General features: G+C 42.4%; 1 protein-coding gene across 2 annotated transcripts in view; it reads left to right on the top strand.

The window, feature by feature from the left end:
• The window catches only part of LOC140487128 (rho guanine nucleotide exchange factor 10-like protein), a 205,014-nt gene that overhangs the window by 17,985 nt on the left and 164,155 nt on the right, over nt 1–22,874 (top strand). For both annotated transcript variants that reach the window (XM_072586666.1, XM_072586667.1), the window contains exon 2: nt 12,227–12,314. In XM_072586666.1, the coding sequence (XP_072442767.1) occupies nt 12,260–12,314 (55 nt within the window). In that variant the 5' untranslated portion in view covers nt 12,227–12,259. The remainder of the gene's footprint in view (nt 1–12,226; nt 12,315–22,874) is intronic.

Here is a 22,874-nt window from a genome sequence, read left to right as displayed (position 1 = left end):
AGGGGCTGTTTGGAGTGGGAGTGAAAACCATGGAGTGATCTTATTTGAAGCTGCTGCAGATAATTTGCTGAGCTCTCAGTCAGGATTTCGACAATGCCCTGAAATAATCTCATGAAGGTTCCACTTGAACTCACAGCCTGACAACTGGAACTCATCACCTGAGCTCTTCACAATGCAGACCTAGCAGACCCTTCCCGCTCTCCCTAGCTCTGCCTCACCTTTGATGGTGTGCATTGCCTGTTACGGGCTTTGAAAGCGAAGATCTAATCGGCTGCACGGGTGCTTTTTTGCTGGTGGTCAGTAGTTGGGGAAAAATAAAATGTCATGGGGTGACTTGGTGGTGGGAAAACTGTTTGGTGATGTATAAGAGCACCTCTGAGTATTAAAGAAAGCAGACCCAGATAGAGTCATAGAGATGTACAGTATGGAAACCAAGACCCTTCAATCCAACTCGTCCATGCTGACCAGATATCCTAAAGTAATCTAATCCCATTTGCCAGCACTTGGCCAAAATTCCTCTCAACCTTTCCTATTCATATAGCCATCCAGGTGCCTTTTAAATGTTGTAAATGTACCAGCCTCCACCACTTCCTCTGGCAGCTTATTCCATACACAGATCACCCTCTGCATGAGAAAGGTACCCCTTGGGTCCCTTTTAAAACTTAGGCTGAGTCCCTGGGTGTCTCTGGAGAGAGAGCGTGCGGGTCCACCAATACTCTCTATGCCACTAGAGAGAGGTGTGCACCGAAGTGGCTACAGAGCTTTATCTCCCCTTCCAACTCCATTTTGATTTAGTCCCCTCCCCCCCTCTCTCTTCCTCTCCCTCACCTTTGCATTGCCCTTAATGATCTTTGAATGTAAATTATTCAGTTGGGTAGTTTACTGGTGGGGGTCAATAGATGAAGAAAAAGTACCATTTCATTTTGTGATGGGTTTAAAAAAAAAGTTCAGTTGCAAGGGATGACCTTTCTGAATATAAAAGAGAAAATAAAACAGACTGAGGGATGGGTCTGCGGAACAGTTTGTCCCAGGCTGGGACTAGCCTATGCATGCCCCGAGTAGTGACTCTATTTTGGTGTGCAATAATAAACAATATTCCTTTCTAGTTGGGCTTCCTGAGTTATTTCATAATGTAATACCTTTTTCTCCTTAATATATTGGTTGACAGCCACAAATCTAAACTGTTCCTTGCATGTCCATTTTTGGGAATACAGTACTACCATCATCACTGAATAATGTGCTGCAATTCAATAGGTTATAAACCCCAGATTTTGAATATGACAGTTTGTAAAATGGAGTCCAGGCACCATGTAGAAAAAGACAAAGGAAAAAACAAGTTTCAAGTTGAAGTTCCATCTTGCACAGTTCTAATAGAGTTCTTGATGGGTATGGGATAGTGTTCATACAAGAACCCCAACAGTGTGGAACCAGGCTATGGCCCATCAAGTCTACACCAATCCTGTAAAGAACATCCCTCCCAGACACAACCCCTACCCTATAACTTTTCATTGCCTGTGGCTCGTCCACCCTAGCCTTCATATCCCCTGACACAATGGGCAACTTAACATGGCCTATCCACTTAAGCTGCATATCTTTGCACTGTGGGAGGAAACCTGAGTACCCAGAGGAGATCCGCGCAGACACAGGGAGAATGTGCAAACTCCACAAAGACAGTTGCCAGAAGGTGGAATCAAACCCAGGTCCCTTGTACTGTGAGACAGCAGTGCTAACCACTGTGCTGCTTCCTAAAAGTATTGTCTTACCTTGGATAGCAATGGAAGGAAAGAAATAGCACTGCATCTGAAATAACTCCACAGAGGCCGGTATCCCATTGCCAAATCTCCCTTTATTTAGACACGAATAGTATTTGCCTTTAGTACTTCCTCATTCAGAGTCAGCGACCAAACTGCATATGTCTGCCAGGGCTCCCTGATCAGACCAGATTAAAGGGAACTCATTCTATGATGTCCTGCTGACTGACCTTGTTACTATCACTGTAGAATCCCAATTATGGATGTATCTCACAGGCATAACTTTGAACCAGAGTTACAGGGTGAATTGATGCAGCTGTGAGGGTTGGGAATGAAAGGAAACCATGAGTGTCTTTGTGCTGTATTGCAAGTGCTAAACTTATTTTAGAATGTAATAATGAGGGACATATATAAGGAATGGTAAAGTCAGAACGATATACTGACCTAGCACTTGAAGGTGTAGAGTGGCAGTGGACTGTTGCATTTGATCAATCTCAGTGTTGGTGGAACTAATTTTACCTCATTCTTAAATTCAGCCACTAAGAGTTATGATTCACACTATAGCTAACACCTTGATTGAGGTGGGGCCAGTACAAACTGGATGGGTTACACTTGGGCAGAACTGGGACTGGTATCCTTGGGCAAGTATTTACAAAGGCAGTATTTACAAAGATGTTAAAAAGTCAAGCGTAAAGGCTTTGTCTCTTAATCGGAATAAGGTACAGGAAGTGATGGCGCAAATTGAGGTCAGTGGATGTGATCTTGTCACCATTACAGAGACATGGTTACAGGGAAATCAGAACGGGGAACTTAACATTCAAGGATATTTGACCTTTTGAAAAAACAGGGAGGGAGGAAAACCTGGTGAGATAGCACTCTTAATAAGAGAAGCAGTGAGATAGTTGTACGTGATGATCTAGGCACAAATGATGTAGAATCCTTTTGGGTGGAGATAAATAACAGCAAGGGAAAGGAATATTGATAGGAGTAGTGTATAGACACCCAAAGAATAGTCACACTGTGGGAAAGCATATAAGTCAACAAATAATAGGGGCATATAAAAAGAATACAGCAATAATGATTTTAATCTTCATGTTGAGTGAGTGAATCGAGGTGGAAAAGTTGAATTGAATTAGCTTTATTGTCACATACTCAAATGAGAACAATGAAAAGTTTATAAGTGGCCACTTCCAGTGCCATCTTAGGTCCAACAAATTCATAGAGTGCATTAGGGAATGTTTCCAAGGGCACGATATAATGGAGGCAACCAAGGAACTGGCTATCCTGGTGTCTGGTGATAGGTAATGAGGCAGATTTAATAAATGACCTCAGAGTAGAACTAGCGATCATAACATGATAGAATTTAATATTCAGTTTGAGTGCAAGAAACCTGGATTGGAAACAACTGTGTTTAATTTAAAACAAAACGAAGAACAATAAAATGTGGATACTGTTAGCTAAAGCGAACTGGGCAGATAGATGAGCAGGAAAGACCGTAAGAAAGCAGTGACAAACATTTGAGGACCAATTCATGACTCTAAGCAAAAATATACATCAAAAAAGAGGTAAGATTCAGAGGGATAAATCAACCATGGCTAAACAAGGAAGTTAGGGAGAACATAAGGGTGAGAGTGAAAGCATATGTGGAGGCAAAAGTCAGTGATAGCCCCAAAGACTGGGATAAATTCAGAAGTCACCAAAGGAGGACTGAAATGATAATAGAAAGAAAATAAACTATGATGGCAAACTAGAGAGCAACATTAAAACTGACAGTGAAACCTTTTTTAAAAAGATAAAAAGGAAGAGAGAGGTCAAAGTGAATTACAGCCCTTAGAAAATGAATTTGGGGAGACAGTTATGGGAAGATAGAAAACAGCAGAGGGGTTAATCAGATTTTTGCATCAATCTTTGTGGTGCAAGATACTTCCAACATGCTATTATTACTAAAGAAAATGAGGGAGGAATTAAGTACCATCACCATCACTAAAGAAGTAGAACTGCTGCGGCTCAAGGCAGATAAATCCCCTGGCCCTGATGGTTTGCATGCTAGGATCTTGATAGAAGTAGCTACAGAAATAGTGGATTTATTGGTTGCCATTTTCCAACGATCCTTGGATTCTGCAGCAGTACTCGAGGCTTGGAAAACTGCCAATGTGACACCCCTCTTCAAAAAGAGAGGGAGACAAAAAGCAGATAACTATATGCCATTAGTCTAATATCTGTTGTTGCGAAAAATGTTGGAATCAATTATTAAGGAAGTACCAGCAGCACATTTGGAAAATCATAACCTAATTAAGCAGAGTCAGCATGGCTTCAGGAAAGAGAAATTGTGTCTGAGTAATTTACGACAGTTTTTTGAGGAAGGCTTATTCAGACTGGATAGAGGGGAACCAGCAGACATTCGACAGGATACCTCACAAAAGGTTAAGTCACAAGATAAAAGCTCATGGTGTTGGAGTTGGTATATTGGTATAGATGGAGTATTAGTGAGCGGGCATAAAAGGTTCTTTTTCAGGTTGGCAACCTATAACCAGTGGGCTTCCGTAGGGATTGGTGCTGGGACCCCAACTGTTTACAAAGTATATTAATGATTTGGAGGAAAGAAGTAAAAGTATTGTCACCAAATTAGCAGATGACACAAAATAGGTGGAAAGTCAAGTTGAGAAAAGGATACAAACAGTTTACAGAGAGATATTCACAGGTTATGTAAGTAGACAAGAAGTTGGCAAATGGATTATAATGTGGGAAAATGCATAGTGATTCATTTTGCAAGGGCGAACAAAATAACAGTATGGAGGAAAACTACAGAAATCTACAACACAAAGGAATTGGGGTACTTGTGCATGAAGCCCAGAACACTAGCACATATGTGCAGCAGGTAGTCAGGAAGGTTAATGGAATGTTTCAAGGAGAATGCAGTATAAGGGTAGGGAAGTCTTACTGCAACTGTACAAGGTGCTGGTGAGGCCACTTCAGGAGTCCTGTGAGCAGTTTTCATCCCCTTATTTAAAGAAAGGTGTCATTGCATTGCAGACAGTTCAGGGAAGGTTCACTAAGATGATCACTGGTATGGAGGCACTGTCTTATGACCAAAGGCTAAAATGGTTGGGACTCTCTCATCAAAGTTTAGATGACTTAGATTAGATTCCCTATGGTGTGGAAACAGGCCATTTGGCCAAACAAGTCCACATCCACCCATTTCCCTCTGCCGAATACATCTAACACTATGGGAAATATAGCATGGCCAATTCACCTCACCTGCACATTTTGGACTGTGGGAGGAAACTGGAGCACCCAGACAAAACCCACATAGACACAGGGAGAACATGCAATCTCCGCACAGACAGTCACCTGAGGCTGGAATCAAACCCAGGATCCTGGTGCTGTAAGGCAGCAGTGCTAACCACTGAGCCACCGTGCCACCCCTAGGAATGAGAGGTGATCTCATTGAATCATAGGATTCTTAAGGAGCTTGAAAGGGTCAATGCTGAGAAGACGTTTCCCCTCATAGGACAGTCAATAACCAGAGGGCGTAGTCTCAGAATGATGGGCTGCCAATTTAAGACTGAGATAAGGAGGAGGGTTGTGAGTGTTTGGAACTCCTTGCCACAGAGACCTGTGAGGCAGAGTGCTTGTGTACTTTTAAAGCTGAGATACATGGATTCTTGGTCTGCGGAGGAGTCAAGGTTTACAGGAAAATGCAGGAAGGTGGTCATGAGGAATGTCAGATCAGCCATGATCGTATTGAATAGTGGAGCAGGCTTGAGGGACAGAACAGCCTACTCCTGTTCGTTAGTGTCTTATGGTCAGATCGTTACTTTTCAGACGGTCAGTCTGAGATGACTGCAGGTCATTCAGGACTGATCTTTGACTGAGATTTTCCTGCTAAGGTCAATGGGATTCTTCCTGTCACAATGCACTTTTTTTTTGAGCGCTTCTGTGTGGGACTTTTTCAGGGGTTTACGCACACAATATCAAAGGGCAATTGTCCAACATTGATAGTGACCCTACTTTTGGGGTTAGAAAGCCCAGGTTTGAGTCACCTGATCCAGAGGTGTATCATAACTCACCTGATTATAAGTGTCTAGAGTTTTTGAAAGAGCTTGTTCACAATCCTCTTCTGACTGCGGATTAGTTGGCTACATGATCGGCTGTTAGTTGGTTAGCATATTCCCAAATTGTCTTCCTTTGGCTTAGTCAAATAATGACTTATACCTGTCCAGTGTGATTACCTGTCCAGTTTCATGAAGCCTGCTCTGATTTCAATGGGTAAACTGTAATTAACATTTGATAGATGCTCTTCTATGTAGTTCAGCAGTATCACTGCAATTCACAAGTATAGATTTAATTTGTGAGTATTGTACCCATACAGTTTCTACTCAATAAAGGCTGCTCTGAACTCATAGCCAGATTGTTAATCCCTTCTTTATAGTTTTTCATGACTTGATCTACTGCAGTGTTAAAATAATGCCATTAATTCTTACATCTTGTAACATAATTTGAGGAAAATAGTTTCAGTGTCTAAGCTCAGTGCTCAATTAAATTTTTAAAATGAAAAATTGCCACATACTACCTGTAAGTTCATTTACTATCTGTAAGTATTTACTCCTCAGCCTAGGGGCTGTCATTGATGGGGCGCATTTCTGCTGGTGAGACCATAGAGGGATTTCCATTTGAGTTCCATTGAATTCTGCATGCAGGTCTTTTCAGCAGGAACGGGGAATGTTGTAGGGTTTCTGCAACTTTTCTCCAGGCTGGGAGGGGACTTTAATACTCACTGGTCCCCTGACTGAGATCAACCAATTCAGTACAGCCTGTCAGTCAAATCTGAGGTCTTCGCAAGCCATGTCAGCCATGGGTAAGCAGGGAGCACAGCCACCTCCAAGTCAGAAGGTTCTGAGTACAAGTCCAGGGGTCGAGTGTGGAAGTGTAGGCTGAGGAAGCAGCACCTTGCCAGAGGTGTTAGTGCTTTGATGAAGCATTAAGCTGAGACTCACTTGCCTTCTCAGATGGATTTTAAATCCCAAGGAAGAATCTGTGAGGGTAGCACGGTGGCACAGTGGTTAGCACTGCTGCCTCACAGCGCTAGAGCCCCGGGTTTAATTCCCACCTCAGGCGACTGTCTGTGTGGAGTTTGCACGTTCTCCCCGTGTCTGCGTGGGTTTCCTCCGGGTGCTCCGGGTTTCTCCCACAACCCAAAAATGTGCCGGTTAGGTGAATTGGCCATGCTAAATTGCCTGTAGTGTTAGGTGTAGGGGAATGGGTCTGGGTGGGTTGTGATTTGTTCGGTCGGTGTGGACTTGTTGGGCCAAAGGGCCTGTTTCCACACTGTAAGTAATCTAGTCTAAAGTGCATGGGGGTTATGCCAGTATAATGAATGATAGTTTTCCCTTAATCAGTATCATAAGAGAACTGATTTTCTGGTCATTATTCTATTGTATGTTACTCTGTCAATGAGTTTCGACATTCCTTACAATAGTTAACTACACTTCAAAAGGGTCTTACTAGCTTTAAAGCACTTTGGAATCTCTGGTGCTCATGAAAATACTGACATATATATCTCATTTCTGAACCACTGAATTTCGCTTTTTTTTGTGAAAATTCGTCATTTAAAATTATTTGACTCAATTCATCATCTGTTTAACTATTGCAGAACACACATGTTGAAGAGATGTAAGAGAAAAAGGTGACATGCATTGGATCTGTTTTTAAAGGTGCAGCCTTTTGTTCAGGGAGCTGAAAGGGTTAATACTGTGCAGTGCCGTAAGCACCTGACCACTGTGATGATGTCATATGGACTGGACAGAACAGTTTAGAATCTTAAAGGAGTGAATTCATGAAAGAGTATTGGGGAGGGGAGGTAATGTCTTTTTTCCCAAAGTGAATAGTTTGGGTATGGAGAGCATTGCTTGGAAATGTGGTGGAGGCAGGTTCAATTGAGGCATTCAAGTGAATTTTGAATGGTTATTTAGTTTGTAATAATGTGCAGCAGTATGGGGAGAAAGCAGGAAATTGGTAGTTAATGAAGCTCATTTGAAGAGCTAGTGTAGGTAAAATAGCCCAGATAGCATATGAAACAATTCTGAGATTCAGAGTGTGAGATCTAACACCTGCTCCTTCTCAAGCAATTCATTAACAATGGATGTCATACCTTTGTAACCTATTAACTTGTTGACATGCATTTAGCTATATCTTGCTAACTATGAGTTACTCTTCTATTCAGACCAGGAAGTGGTTTTACTCAACCACAGTAGACCAGGTAGGTGGTTTCTTGCACTTAAAAAAGGATGTTGTTAGAAACCATCATCATGAGCAGCAGCTTACACAGTGCAGTGAGTTGGTACGCCCTTTCAATACAAAGGGGCCAGTTAAGTAGTGGGATGTCCTGGGGCTGATGTCTACAGGTGTTGATTCCAGTACTGCAGTCCCATGGCTCTTTTCCTGGCCATCTAAGCCCAAAAAGGTAAATTAGGTGTACAGTTCCTGTTGAAGAAAAATCAAAAATCACAAATTCTTCAGTAGTTCCTATCCCATGAACAGTGTTAATTTTTATTTGTTTTTAAAAAACCTGTCCTGTGGACTGTGCAGGTTGGGACTGTTCTGTTTATTGCCCAGTTCCTTACTCTTGAGTAAAATTCTTCCCCTTCTGATTCCAACAATCAGATTAATACAAGTAAAAGCACAGAGTAGAAAATCACAGGTTGCTTGTCAGCTGCTGACTGCCCATGCATTAAGCAAGGTGCAGGTGGGCAGTTGCTGAGAACTGAACACGCCCCTTGGCAAGCTATTTAATATTGCAGGCAAAATGTACCAATCTTGAGCCAATTCTAGATTAGATTAGATTAGATTACTTACAGTGTGGAAATAGGCCCTACAGCCCAACAAGTCCACACCGAAGCGCAACCCACCCATACCCCTACATTTACCCCTTACCTAACACTACGGGCAATTTAGCATAGCCAATTCACCTAACCTGCACATTTTTGGACTGTGGGAGGAAACCAGAGCACCCGGAGGAAACCCATGCAGACACGGGGAGAACGTGCAAACTCCACACAGTTAGTCACCTGAGGCAGGAATCAAACCAGAGTCCCAGGGACTGTGAGGCAGCAGTGCTAACTACGAAGCCACTGTGTTGCTCCTTGAACCACTGAAGACCTTGCTTTGTCGGCCTTGCTCCAAAGGGCGCTCCAGCCGATCCAAAGATTTGTTTGGGAGAAGCGTTGTGCCACCAGAAGAAGTGCTTGAAAATACATTAGAATCATGAGGCTTGGCCAATCTGCTTCTGGCTCTATATCATGGCCAAGCTACAGGAACCAGACAGGTGCCTGCCCTCCCATAACTGGACAGCAGCAGTGGAACACTTTCGTGACACTTGTCATTCACTGGCAAAGATTGCCTAAATCCAGAAATGGTTCAGACCTCCCAGGGTCCACTGTGTTCGCTGTACTCTCTGGGTGTGTTTGGGACGAGAGTGTAAGATCAGGGTGGCACGGTGGCTCAGTGGTTAGCACTGCTGCCTCACAGCACCAGGGTCCCAGGTTCAATTCCACTGTCTGTGTGGAGTTTGCACATTATCCCAGTGTCTGTGTGGGTTTCCTCCGGGTACTGCGGTTTCCTCCCACAGTCCAAAGATGTGCAGGTCAGATGAATTGGCCATGCTAAATTGCCCATAGTGTTAGCTGCATTAGTCAGAGGGAAATGTGTTAGGGTGGGTTACTCTTTGGAGGGTCAGTGTGGACTGGTTGGGCCGAAGGGCCTGTTTCCACACTGTAAATAATCTAATCATTCTCAAGTCCTAGTTTCATTCCTGTCGGGCATGTTTCTGAATTCAAAATACCTACCTGTGGAGTCAGTTGAGGTCCTCACATGGAGAAGACTATTTCAGACAGACTGGTTGTTAATTTATGTGTGTTTTTTTTTCCAAAGATACTTTTGAGAAAACTCTCTGTCCTTAACACATGCATATTAATTAGAAAGCCTGAATTTCATTGTGGGGTATTATCACTAGATTAGCAATCCCAGCAAGATAGAATCAGAGTCATACAGCATGGATAACAGGTCTTTCGGCCCAATTTATCCATGACGACCAAGTTTCCTAAACTGAGCTAGTCACATTTTCCTGTGTTTGGCCCATATCCTTTTAAACCTTTCCTATCTACATACCGCTCCAAATATCTTTTAAATATTGGAATTGTACTTGGCTCCCCCACTTCCTCTGGCCTTTTGTTCCATATACACACCACGTTCTATGTGAAAAGGTTGCATGTCCGATTCCTTTCAAATCTTTCCCCTCTTACCTGAAACCTGTGACCTCTAGTTTTGGATTCCCCTGCACTGGGATAAAGACATTGGCTGTTCATCCTAGATAATGCTCTGGAGTTACGAGTTCAGATCTGACCATGGCAGTTGGTGGAATTTAGTTAATTTAGAAATAAAATTAATTAATAATTCTGGAATTGAAAACTAATCTCAGTAATGGTGACCATAAAACTACTCCTGATTTTGATTAAAATCCATCTGCTTCACTCATGTTTCAAGAGAAGGAAATCTGACCTCCTTCTCTAGTCTGGTCTACATGTGACTTCAGCAATGTGATTGACTCTTAACTAATCTCTAACATGGCTTAGCTAGTTACTGTATTCAAGAGTAATAATGGATGGTTAGAAAAATTCTTGTCAGCATTCCACACATCCCATGAAATAAGATTTTAAAATTAAAAAATCAGACATTGAACACTTCATAGTTGAAGAGGTTTTTGGTGCCAATCTTCTACGGACTTCCAGTGTGAGAATAGATTATCAATTTGAAATGGAAGAGGTGGGGAAGTGAAATATCCAATTATTGGCCGATTGAAGCACATTTCCTGTTGGAATTGAATGACCAATGCCAATACTCTGAAGAAACCATTCACTTTGCTGATATTGGAAAGCTTTTGCCTTCTTTGTAACCCATAAATCGTAACTTCAGGAAAGGAGAGAAGAAAATTGAGGGAAATATGCATTGGACTCCTTTGATTTGTTTCTCTCCAAGCCACTCACACCCTAACTTGGAAGTATATCGCTGTTCCTTCAGTGTCGCTGAGTCAAAATCTTAGTACGCCCTCACTAATGGTATTGTGGTTATTCCTGATGAAGGGCTTTTGCTCGAAACGTCGATTTCGAAGCTACTTGGATGCTGCCTGAACTGCTGTGCTCTTCCAGCACCACTAATCCAGAATCTGGTTTCCAGCATCTACAGTCATTGTTTTTACCTAATGGTATTGTGGGTCTACCGACAGAGCAAGGTCTTCAGTGGTTCAAGGGGCAGCACGATGGCGTAGTGGTTAGCGCTGCTGCCTCACAGTACCTGGGACTCTGGTTCGATTCGGGCCTCGGGTGACTGTATGTGGGGAGTTTGCACATTCTTCCTATGTCAGTGTGTGTTTCCTCTGGGTTCTCTGGTTTCCTTCCACAGTCCAAAGATGTGTGGGTTTGGTACATTGGCCATACTATATTGACCATAGTGTCCAAGGAGGTGCAGGCTAGGTGATTAGCCATGGGAAATGTAGGGTTACAGGGGTAAAATGGTGGGGTGGGTCTGGGTGGGATGCTCTTTGGAGAGTCAGTGTGTACTTGATGGGTCAAATAGCCTGCTTCCATACTTCAGGGATTCCATGATTCTAAGGAGGCAGGTGACCACTGCCTTCTCAAAGGGGTGATGGGAATGCAATAAATGCTGGTCCATCTGACAATGTCCATCCCCTAAGGTGGAGTTTTAGTTTAAGAAAGTCCTCTTTAATATGATCCAATAAATGGCAACTGTATAGACCCTCATGTTGCAGTGATTTAATGAAAAAATAATTTGGGAACAATCATTTTCCACAGAAGCAATGTTTACTGAGTGGCCCACGGGACATTACCAGACAGGTCCCAGACAAACGTAGTTTTGTCATCTTGTTGAGTTTGCTGATCGTGGCTTAGGCAGTTTTGAAAGTATTTCACTTGATTCCTGTATTGTTGAGTAGGATGGGTCGGGGAAGGAAATAAGTGAGATACCACTGCTGACAAACTGATCTCGAAGTTGACAACAATTACCAGTCTGTTGTTGTGCCCAACTTGATGGACTTAAGTACAATAGGCTGTGTGTTGTGATGTGAAAATGTATATTTTTCAACAATGGGCAATGCTTTGATGTGACTCGCTTTGTGGTAGTATTACTTATCAACTTGGTCTAAATGATTACTTCTGCCTAGGTACTCAGGGCCAGCTATGGAACTACTCTAATGCTGAGTCAACACCTTTTTATAGAGGAATCAAGGTTATCCTGTCTTATGTGAAGCTTGCCTATTCTGGTCATCTATGGCAGATTTCACTATCCTCACTATTGTATTGCTGATTTTGTACTGTGTGTAGCTTGCTTCATACAGTCGGGGTTCTTCACAGGTTATACTTGAGAATAATATCAAATAATAATGCAATGGCTTTTACTAACAGGAAGGACCTGGGATCATCTTGCTGATGTGACAGATGGCAGTATACTGTGGAATGGCTTCCTCAGAATCACCTCCTTTCCAGCCGGAAGGTAAGATATTGCTGACTTTTGTCCACATCTACTCTGAGATACCATTAATGGTTCTAGGGACAGGTGGTGCCGTGGTGCTAGTGTCAATGGATGTGTAATCCAGAGGCGCATCCCAATGACCTGGGACATTTGTTCAAATACCATCATGGCCCTAGTGGAATTTAAAATTCAGTTCATAAAATCTTGAGTTTAATCTGTTCAAAGCTAGTCTGATGGTTGCTTAGAAACTTGACTGGTCCTTTAAGGAAATCTGCCTTCCTTATCTGATCTGGTTTATATATGACTCCAGGTCCACAGCAGTGTTCTTGACTCTTACTCAGCTCGAAGGCAGTTACGGTTGGATGACAATTGCTGGCCTTGCCATTGACCCCAATATCTCATGACAGAACAAAGAAGCATGGTCATTGTTTTAATACAAGATGGGTATGAATGTGCTGAGGGCTGGGTTTCCCGTTTATACTACAGTACACTGGCTAGCACATCTTGTAAAATATTTGTCTATATGCCTCCAGAGACAGGAAATATCAACTTGGAGGTGTTTTTGCTCACCAAAGTACAAGGAGTCATTGTGCTTAAATTTAAGTGTTTTGTGTGTGTTCATCTCGTTTCCAAAGCTGGTATAACTGCAATGAGGGTATTATGGAGTTCCTGCTTTTGCGCATCATTCACAATAAGTACACTGTTATGAATTTTGAGTTACGCTGCATAGCATCAGGACAAAGCAGCCCACTTGACTAGCATTGCATCCACTTGCTCTACCACCGACGCAGAGTAACAGCAATGTATACTATAAAAGATGCACTGCAGAAATTCACCAAAGATCCTCAGATAACACCTTTAAAAACCCATGCCTACTTCCATCTAGAAGGACCAGGGCAACAGATACATGGAACATCACCACTTTCAATTTTCCCTCCAAGCTAATCATCATCCTGACTTGGAAATATATTGCCGATCCTTCACTATCACTGGGTCAATGTACTGGAATTCCCCGCTTAAGGGCGTTGTGGGTCAACCGACAGCACCTAGACTGCAGCAGTTCAAGGCGGCAGCTCACACTGTCTTCTCAAGGGCAACTAGGGACAGGCAATAGATGTTGGCCAATCAGTGATACCCACATCTCTCAAAAATGTATAACTAAAACGTAAAAAATCTACCCTAAGTAGGCACGTGGACTAAATGATCAGAGTGCACCCTTACTACTCAAGTATCTATACGTATAATGATAACATGGTCTGAGAGGGCTAGAACAATGGAAACCCTCTTATGTTTTTCTACTGTGCTACTGTAAACTCTTAAATGTGCACTCAGGGCAATTTAGTGAGATGAAGCCATATATAAATCTGCAAGCTCATTTGTATAAGCATGGCAGTGATTATGATGAAATACAACAATTTTATAACAGATTTCTTTCCATAAGATATAACAAAACATGCCACAGATGCCGAGTTAACTGGCTAAGTGCAATATTCTCACTAGGCATTTTGCTGAACCTAATGATCACAGCTTCAAAGTGTTATTTACCCCACATCGATCTTCCCCATTTGATCTTCCAAATGGAATCTCCACAGGTTCTTTGAAGCTGGATGGGAAGTCAACATTTTGATTTCTGATCCTTCCCAGCTCCCTCTGTTCATAGTTTGGTTAGCTGAGCTTCCAATAAAAGTAGTTACCAGTTTGTTTGAGACTTCCCTGGCAGAAACCCCATACTGAGTTTCGTTGAATGGAGTCGTTGGAACATACTGAGCTTTGTTGTTGTCTTGACACAGAGCTGCATTTCACTGTGTAGCTGTATGTTGATTTTGTTGTGAGGAAATCGGATTTTATTAGATATTTCTGACACCCGCCATTTTCTTCTGGTGTTTTTACGGGTTGGGGAATGTTTGGTGTCCTGCACACCTTCCCCTTTTGTTGAGGTTGGGTTCCCTTTTTTTAAATGAAGAATTGGACTTTCTCATTTTCGGCTGATGGTGTGGACCTTTGGAAGCCCAATAGAAACATGGCCGTTTTGAGAGTTCAGGAAGAAAGTGGAAGCTTTGCTGAGGAGCCAGAAATGTTTTGAAAACTGGGTGTTTTCACACCATCATGTGTCACTGTTAACTCCTGTATTGTAATGTAAATGTGATTTTTATGCAATGATTCAAAAGTGAACATGCTTTCATGTCAATCTGGATTGTACAATTGTTCACATCCATTGCAGTAATAGGAAGTAAAATAATGTAAGAGGAAGAAAAAAATAAAACCTATCCCATGCTGATTTTATGCTCGTTCAATTGGGCTGGCAATATTTTTGCCTGGGTCTTGAGAACTCTGCATGGAAGTTATTGAGAGAGTGGTGATGGAGGATATGTGAGGGGTGAGGGACAGAGGGGTCACATAGGGATTGTATTGATTGGCATGAGGAATGTGATGTAGAATAGAGTGTGGGTGAGGGATTGAGGTAAAGGGGGGTCCTTAAATGGCAACGAGCTGTTTTGGTGAACCAAGGTCAGCTTTCTCATGAGCACCCTTCCACTTCCACACTGATCATACACACCACTATCACTCACAAAAGGCACAACAAACCTAATCCCTCAGTGAAAACAGGAAAATAGCTCTTAATGTGAGACATGGTCTGGGAGTGCGTTTTACAAACTGTGGAATTGTGCAAGGTTGGGCTTTCTAAAACCCAGATGAAAATTTTATCCGTTGGATTCAAATATCAAGCACATTCTTCCTCATTTTGATTTTGACAGATAATGAAGAGAACCTTATGCCAACTCTACTGCACAGCTCTCAACTACAGAGAGCAACCCAGGATAGTTCTTCATGTGTTCGAGACACTGGCAATGACTGTACACCTTCATTTATGTTGTCTTTGACAAGTCTTTGCGATAGTTTCAAGTTATAGATTTTCCCTGTTTATTGAAGTTGCAACATCTTGTTTTCACTTCTGGCTGTATGACCTGCTGTGAGGCTACTGCAGACCTTTAAAGTGCCCGCAGCGACGCTGCCAAATTCTGGATGTGTCTGTGAGCTGTGGATCTTACCTGCTGTCCAGAAAAAATGTGCTTTGAAAACAGGAAGAGTCACCCAGAGGTCCCACTGCACTCCCTTCCTGCCCAACTGTGCTTGGCTGTGGAATGATCAGCCATAATGACACATTTGTAGATTGGAGTTTGCAGCTTCGTCCTGCAGAAAAGTAGAAAGAACTTTCATTTTATATAGCAACTTCCAGCAATCCAGCACATCCCAAAATGCTCGCCAACCAAAGAAATAACTTCTGATGTGTCCACAACTGTAATATAGAAAATGTGGTGGACACTTTACAGACAATAAGGTTCCATGAACAGCAAAGTATTTTATAAAGTGTTTCAGTGATAAATAATGATGAAAAAAATCCCCACTGCAGTTCTGTGATGTAGCACCAATAGATCTTTAGCGTTTACCTGGGAGGGCAGATGGCTCCTCGGTTTAATGTCATGTGCAAAAGAGGCACCTCTGACAGCACAGCATTGCATCACTACTGCCAGGAGATGGTTATTTAGCTTTGTTTAGTCTCTACAGTCGGACCATACCTTAAAAATCTTTCAACTCTGAGAAAAGAGCAACAACTGAGCCAAGACTGACCCCATTGTAATCTTCTGAAGGGGTAAGGTTTCGCCAAGTTGCAGGCTGAGTGCTCAGAATACTGCTATTGCATAAGTCAGCTTGGCTCAGAAACATTAATGTCAATGACAGGCTGACTGGTATTTGGAAAGAAAAGAGTAAATCTGGATTTTCCATCAGTCGCGATATTCCAAGCACTTTGATGTGTTTTGCAGCTATTGTTATAACATCATTCCCAGCACATCAGGAATCCAAACTTACCCTGCAAGGAGACAACATCAGATCTTTGCTGACTGCTACCACTAGCGGGCATTCCAGTCTAGAGGTGCAATGTTTCTAATAGCAACATCTAGGTAACTCTTTATTATATGCCTCAAAATTTCCAGAAAAACATTTTTTCTTTTTTGAAATGCCATATTGAATACAATGTGCAGGCAAGTACACAGTGCATATGAATAAAATACCATACTCTGAGTTTAATTTTTTAAAAATTCATTCACAGGATATGGACATGACTGGCAAGGCCAGTATTTACTGCCCAATCCCAATTGTCTAGAGGGTAGTTAAGAGTCACCCACATTGTTGTGAGTCTGATGTCATATATTGGCCAAACCAGGTAGATTGATTCAGATGTTTTTCCCCTAACAATCAACAATGGATTTGTGATCATCTTTAGACTCTTAATTTCAGATTTTATTGAATTCAAACTCCAATATCTGCCATGGCAGGATTTGAGCCCAGGTCCCCAGGACATTGCCAGGGTCTCTGGATTAATAGTCTAGCAATAATGCCACTAGGCCATTGCCTCCAGTGGTTTTGAGATCTTGGCAGCATTCTACTGATTTACCATGAGCATTCTAATGGGACACTAATGGAATTACCATGAAGTTCTACACTAATATCTACCAGTGTGGTATGAGCAATAAGTAAGATTTTAAGTGAAGGTGGCCCCTCAGGCTTAATTTTGGATCCACAGGCATCAGTTACACTCCACCAGCTGCAACGCATTTAAACAAGGTACTGGACTCTTGGGACCATTATAACCAACCGTGATTCTGATTGCCAGTATATATCATTCACAGAAAGCAGGATAAGAGGACATTACCGATTCTTTCTTACCCCGTGAAATACTACACACCCCAGTTACTGCCGTGACCAAATTCAGGTGACTTCAGTTTGGACTGTGGGCAGATGTTTCCACCTGTAAGGCTTACTGGTGGAATTCAACCATGGAATTAAAAGGACTGTGTAACTGGGAGGTCCTCCAGATGTATAAGCTGCAGTTATGGTCCAGATGTTACCTGAGGTTGAGGCAATTTGTTTAAACTCATACAGTTTTTGAGTTTAAAATATTTTGACCACCAGGTTGCTATTAATTCTGGTGGCTATGGTGTTGCTGAGGGCAACAGGGCATTTGGGACACTGGGGAATAATTGGACCAAAGTTTTTCTCCGGAAGGATGTTATTAAGCTGGAGAAGGTTCAGGAAAGATTTACCCCAGGATGTTGCTGGGAATAAAAGTGCTTGAGTCATAAAAGAGAGGCTGGATAGGCTGGGACTTTTTTCACTAGAGCATAGGAGGTTGAGGGGTGACCTGACAGAGATTTATAAGATCACGTAGGGCATGGATAACGTGAATGGCAGGTGTCTTTTCCCTAGGGTGGGGGATTTCTAGGGTGGGGGATTTCAAGACTAGGTGGATATTTTTAGGGTGAGAGGTGAAAGATTCTAAAGACGTGATGGGTAATTTTTTTTAATGTTGAAAGTGGTTAGTGTGTGGAATGAACTTCCAGAGGAAGTGGAGATGAGGGTACAGTGACAACGTTCAAACATCTTTTAGATACGTTCATGAAAAAGAAATGTTTGAAGGGGTATGGGCCAGATGCAGACAGGTGGGACAAGATCAGTTTGGGACTATGGTCAGTATGGACTGGTTGGGCTGAAGGGTCTTTGGCTCTTTAACCAATTAAATTTATGAATTCTGAAATAATCGTTGGATAACACCAAGACATTGGGCAAATTAGGGTGGCTAATCTCAATATCAAAATGACAAATTAAAGAATAGAAGGACTGGATTAAGGTAGAAAAATAGAGGCAGGAAGATAAAGTTTCTTAAAAGGTGACATTTTAAAGATGTCCAAATGTATAGTAATAAGATTCTACATTTCTTTAATTGTTCACTTTCTGAGGGAGAAAGACTGATTGCAATCAGTCTATCAAATCATTGAAAGAGTATGCATCCTGCCTGATTACTGTACTTAACTTCCTGTGGCATGTTTGAAAAGCAATTGATGCACAAGTGCAGAAACTGAGAATTGTGCTGGTGGCTACGTTCACAATACAAATGGCAGAGTGTTGTAAGTCATCCAAAAACTTGTGGTGACATGCTGTTCAGAATGTATTACTTCCTCACCAAGAATCATTGGCAGATTTATACATTATGAGTCGTTCAAATGCAGTTACTTTTCCAGGAAAATCTTGACCACAGTCTTAGTTCGCTCATCTCCACAGACAAACACACATGCACCCACATTTAAAATAAACATTAAGCATTCGAGCACTGGGTAGGCCATTATAATGGCAGCCTTAATGGCTCTACTGACGAGTGCACCACTCAATGTGCAAGGGGGCCTTACAGTCCGCGAAATATCCACATTCAATTCTGGTATGGACTTTGGTCTTAGCTATGATAATGGTTGGTGCGGTGTTATTGATTGAAGCATCATCCTAACAAGCAGAATAAAATCCACTACACTTTATCAATATTCTTGAGGGATGGAGACTTCAGGTGAGAATGTGCTCCACAATGCCTTTGATTTCATTTTAATCATGTTTGCCTTAATAAGTATCAAACAGCAGGCAAGCTTGAGCCAGTGGCTTCTGGATATAAAATAGAAGGTTAGCGATAAGTGAGAGCCGAGCAGTACTTTGGGGGAGTTAACATCACATCTGGCCCCGCAGGGAAGATCCGCATTAAACAATAGGTCAAAACATTTCTGTGCATGAAGTCATGGGAAGTTATTGGACTGGCCTTGTATGTAGCACAGTTTCATGCAGAAGAAGACATTGCTTGTATTCCAAAGAACACTGGGATTCTTTATTTAGAATCTAGAATCTTGACACAGGGTTGCCCAATTCAGCTGAAAACAGTTGATCTACAGTTAAACCTCGATGATGGGTGATGCAGCACACAATCCTGTTTGTAAGGAAGGCTGCTCTAACACACCAGTTTAAAAAGTATAAAAATTGCATATTTTTCAAAAATTGCTTTGATTACCTAATTAACAAATGTGCATGGTATGTTAGGGGTGTGGGGGCGGTGGGAGCATTTAACAAGAATATATGAATCATTGCTCTCTGCGTTGAAGATGCCAACTTTCCTGCGAACTTGGAGTTATCCCAAGTACTCTTTGTATGTGCACTAAGGCAGCGCATATTTGCAGGAAATGTGACTCCTAATTCTCACCCCAGTGTTCACATGTTTTTATTCTTCCAGACAGTGTATTGTGATCATCAGTGAGGAAACTGGCAGAACTTGCTTTTGTTATCCATGTGGTACTGAGGCCAACTCCCAGTTCCCATTCTGTTGTTTTTCCTCCCCCCACCCCCACCCCCCCCAGCCCCTAGATTCTCCCATTTACACAGCACTCGGTGAAGTAACCATGATCTGTATGCCTCACCCCCAATCCATGTAATCTGTTTTCTGAGGGTGTTTGATAAATCCTGGAAAGATTCAGATTTCTTACCCCCAACTGACTTGGAAGCAATTTTGTGGGTCAGTTCAAATTATGATGTTAAATTGCAAAGTTGGGCTTTAACTGTGGAATTTTGCCTTAGATTCAATTCACAATGCGTTAAACTCCACGAAAAACGAACACCTTGCTTAAAGGCTCACAAACACAAAGCAGAAATTGCTGGAAAAGCATAGCAGGTTTGGCACCATCTGTGGACAGAAATCCGAGTTAATGTTTTGTGTCCAGTGACCCTTCCACTGAACCCAGCAACTTCTGTTTGTTTCTGATTTCCAGCATCCATCATCCATTCTTTGGGTTTTTATCTGGCTTAAGGGCTCTCCTTCTGAAGAATTGCACTGGACTTGAAATGTTAACTCTCTCCACAAATGCTGCCAGACCTTCTCCACCATTTTCTGTGTTTGTTTCAAATTATCTGACATTCTGTGTCAGACACACCAGGTGTAATACTAGATGCTCAAGATTTGTGTATAATTGCGTAGAGCATTTAAAAGTGAGGGTTATTCATTCACACCATTTGAGTGTTGTTTCCACATGAAAGCGAGCTCAACCCAGTATGGGTTTTTAACTCCACAGACAATGTATGCCCATGGCTCTCACACAAACTGGAGGAAACTGGAGACTGTTCTGCATTAGTATGATTACTGTAGGGGAGTCCATAAATACATATGTTGTTATAAGGGAGTTATGTGGTGGCTTAAGGAGGAACATTGGACAAAAATGCAAATACAAGAACGCTAAGAATAGCCATGGTTTGTGTGAAGTAAAACACCAGCCCAGGCAGGCCAAATAGCTTGTTCCAGTACCCTAAATCTGTGATGACTTTGAGCAGGATTGTCTTTGTGAGGAGTTAGTAATGGACATTTTAAAATTGCAGGCTGACGGGAAATCAGCTAAGTTTAATTTTTGGTGGGTTTCATGAAGGATTTCCTTCCACCAGGTGGAATAATATTTCTTGTGCTATCTTCTCGAACCCATCTCATTACCTATGCACCACATCTCTAAGGCAACACAAGTGGAGTATTGGCCACTGCCAGAACCTTCTTGACACAAGTTGCTGGGTTCAGTGGAAGGGTCACTGGACACAAAACATTAACTCGGATTTCTGTCCACAGATGGTGCCAAACCTGCTATGCTTTTCCAGCAATTTCTGCTTTGTGTTTGTGAGCCTTTAAGCAAGGTGTTCGTTTTTCATGGAGTTTAACCCATTGTGAATTGAATCTAAGGCAAAGCAACATCGTAATTTGAACTGACCCACAAAATTCCACAGTTAAAGCCCAACTGTGCAAATGCTGCCAGTCAGGATGCCCTGCATGCTTTGTTTTATTTGTCCTGAATGTATTGGATAGAGGGTAGTTGGCACTCTGCTTTGCTGACTGGAACCCAGAGATAATGATAGACAGGGTGGGTGGGAGTAGTCACTGCCCATGCAGCCTGCCCTCCGATATTTTGGTGACTGCTTGCTCTTCTATCCCTCTGTCAATGAGCTGAACTCTCCAGATGCCCCTCTGCCTTTCATGTCAGGAATTGTCACCATCTAGTTTCTATCCAGCGAGTGGGAGAATGTGAGTCTGCATCTCAGTGCTGTGAGATGGCATTATAATGAGGATATTACTGTGTGCGAATCCATGCAAGTGGGTGTCTTGCTGCTCACCAGTGAGAATATCTTTTTTGCCGTTCAACAATTGTTTGAAAAATGGGTCTTTCTGTTCTTGATGGTGGGAAGCATATCTCACACACGGTTCTGCCAGCTTTCTTGCAAATGTTCACGCCCTTCAGTGCCTGGGAAAATTCCACCCTGTTTCTTGTTCGGTCAAGGTGGAAGTGTATATTAAAAGAAGAAACAAAAGCAGGTAATGCTGGAGCCGTTCAGCAGATCAGGCAGAACACATGGAGAGAGAGCAGAGTTGATGTATCAGGTATGTGACACATCTAACTGGGAAAATAGAGAAATGGAATTTTGCTGGAGGAAGTGAAAGGTTGGCAAGCAGAATGAAAGGGAAGGTCTTGGGTAGAGGGGAGGGGGAGAGTAAGTGACATAATGTTTCATCTTGCAAGGCCATTGGGGATAGTGACAGGATAAACAAACGGTGTGTCTGCAGAAAGCTGGGATCCTGAAAAGCTGTCTTACACAAGGAGACCGCTTACCTCCGATGGCAATAGCGTGATTCCAGTGGGGATTGGTTCGCACACTTGCTTCATCGCAAGAACTGATGTGAGCTTCGAAATCTTCGCTCCATTCTGCGCATGCCCCGGTGTCCATACATGTGCGATATCAGCTGCTGACAGAGCAACCTTTTGTGAGAAATACTGTACAGAGAGCAGCCTTCTTTACATGTTTTTAAATGTACTGTGTTAGACTGACTTTTGTTGATTTTTGACCTTCATTCAGGCTATGCTATACTTTGCATTCGGCCTTTGGGTGATTTTGAGAGATCGTGGATGATACTTTTTGCTCGCCTGTCCCTAACCGCACTTTTCCCATAGCCCCATTATTTCTATTAAGTGAGGTTTCGCTGGAATGCAATGCTGGCGTTATAGGAGAACTACCTGGACCACCAACTCAGCTGGACTCACTACATAAATGCAGTGGTTAGAAGAGTAGATTACAGGCTAGGAATACTGTGGTGAGTAACTCCCCTTCTGACTCCCTAAAACTTGTTTGCCACAGACAAGACACAGGTTAGAACTGTGATGGAATACTCCCCACTTGCCTGGATGGGTGCAGCCCCAACAACACTCAAGAAGCTTGACCACCATCCAGGACAAAGCAGCCTGTTTAATCCACAAACATCCACTCCCTCCACCACCACTGCTCAGTAGCAGCAGTGTGTACTATCTACAAAATGCACTATAGAAATTCACCAAAGGCTTTCAAGACAACACCTTATGAACCCATGACCACTTCCATCTACAAGTCAAAGTTCGCAGATTCATGGGAACACCACCACCTTCAAGTTTCCCTCCAAACCCCTCACCATCCTGACTTGGCATTCCTTTGGCTGGATCGAAATGCTGGAATTCCCTCCCCATATGTATTGCGGGTAAACCTACAACACGTGGACCGAAGCAGTTGAAGAAGACAATTCACCATCTCCTTCTCTATTGCGAGTAGGGACGCAATAGATGATGGCCCAGCGAGTGATGCCTATGTCCCATGAGTGAATTAAAAAAATATGGTGAATCAATTCTATTGACCAGTTTGTGCTGTTGAATTGAT

Source organism: Chiloscyllium punctatum, chromosome 16, assembly GCF_047496795.1.
Source record: "Chiloscyllium punctatum isolate Juve2018m chromosome 16, sChiPun1.3, whole genome shotgun sequence".
Taxonomy (NCBI): domain Eukaryota; kingdom Metazoa; phylum Chordata; class Chondrichthyes; order Orectolobiformes; family Hemiscylliidae; genus Chiloscyllium; species Chiloscyllium punctatum.
The sequence above is the reverse complement of the archived record's forward strand: the minus strand, read 5'-3'. Positions and strand labels throughout refer to the sequence as shown.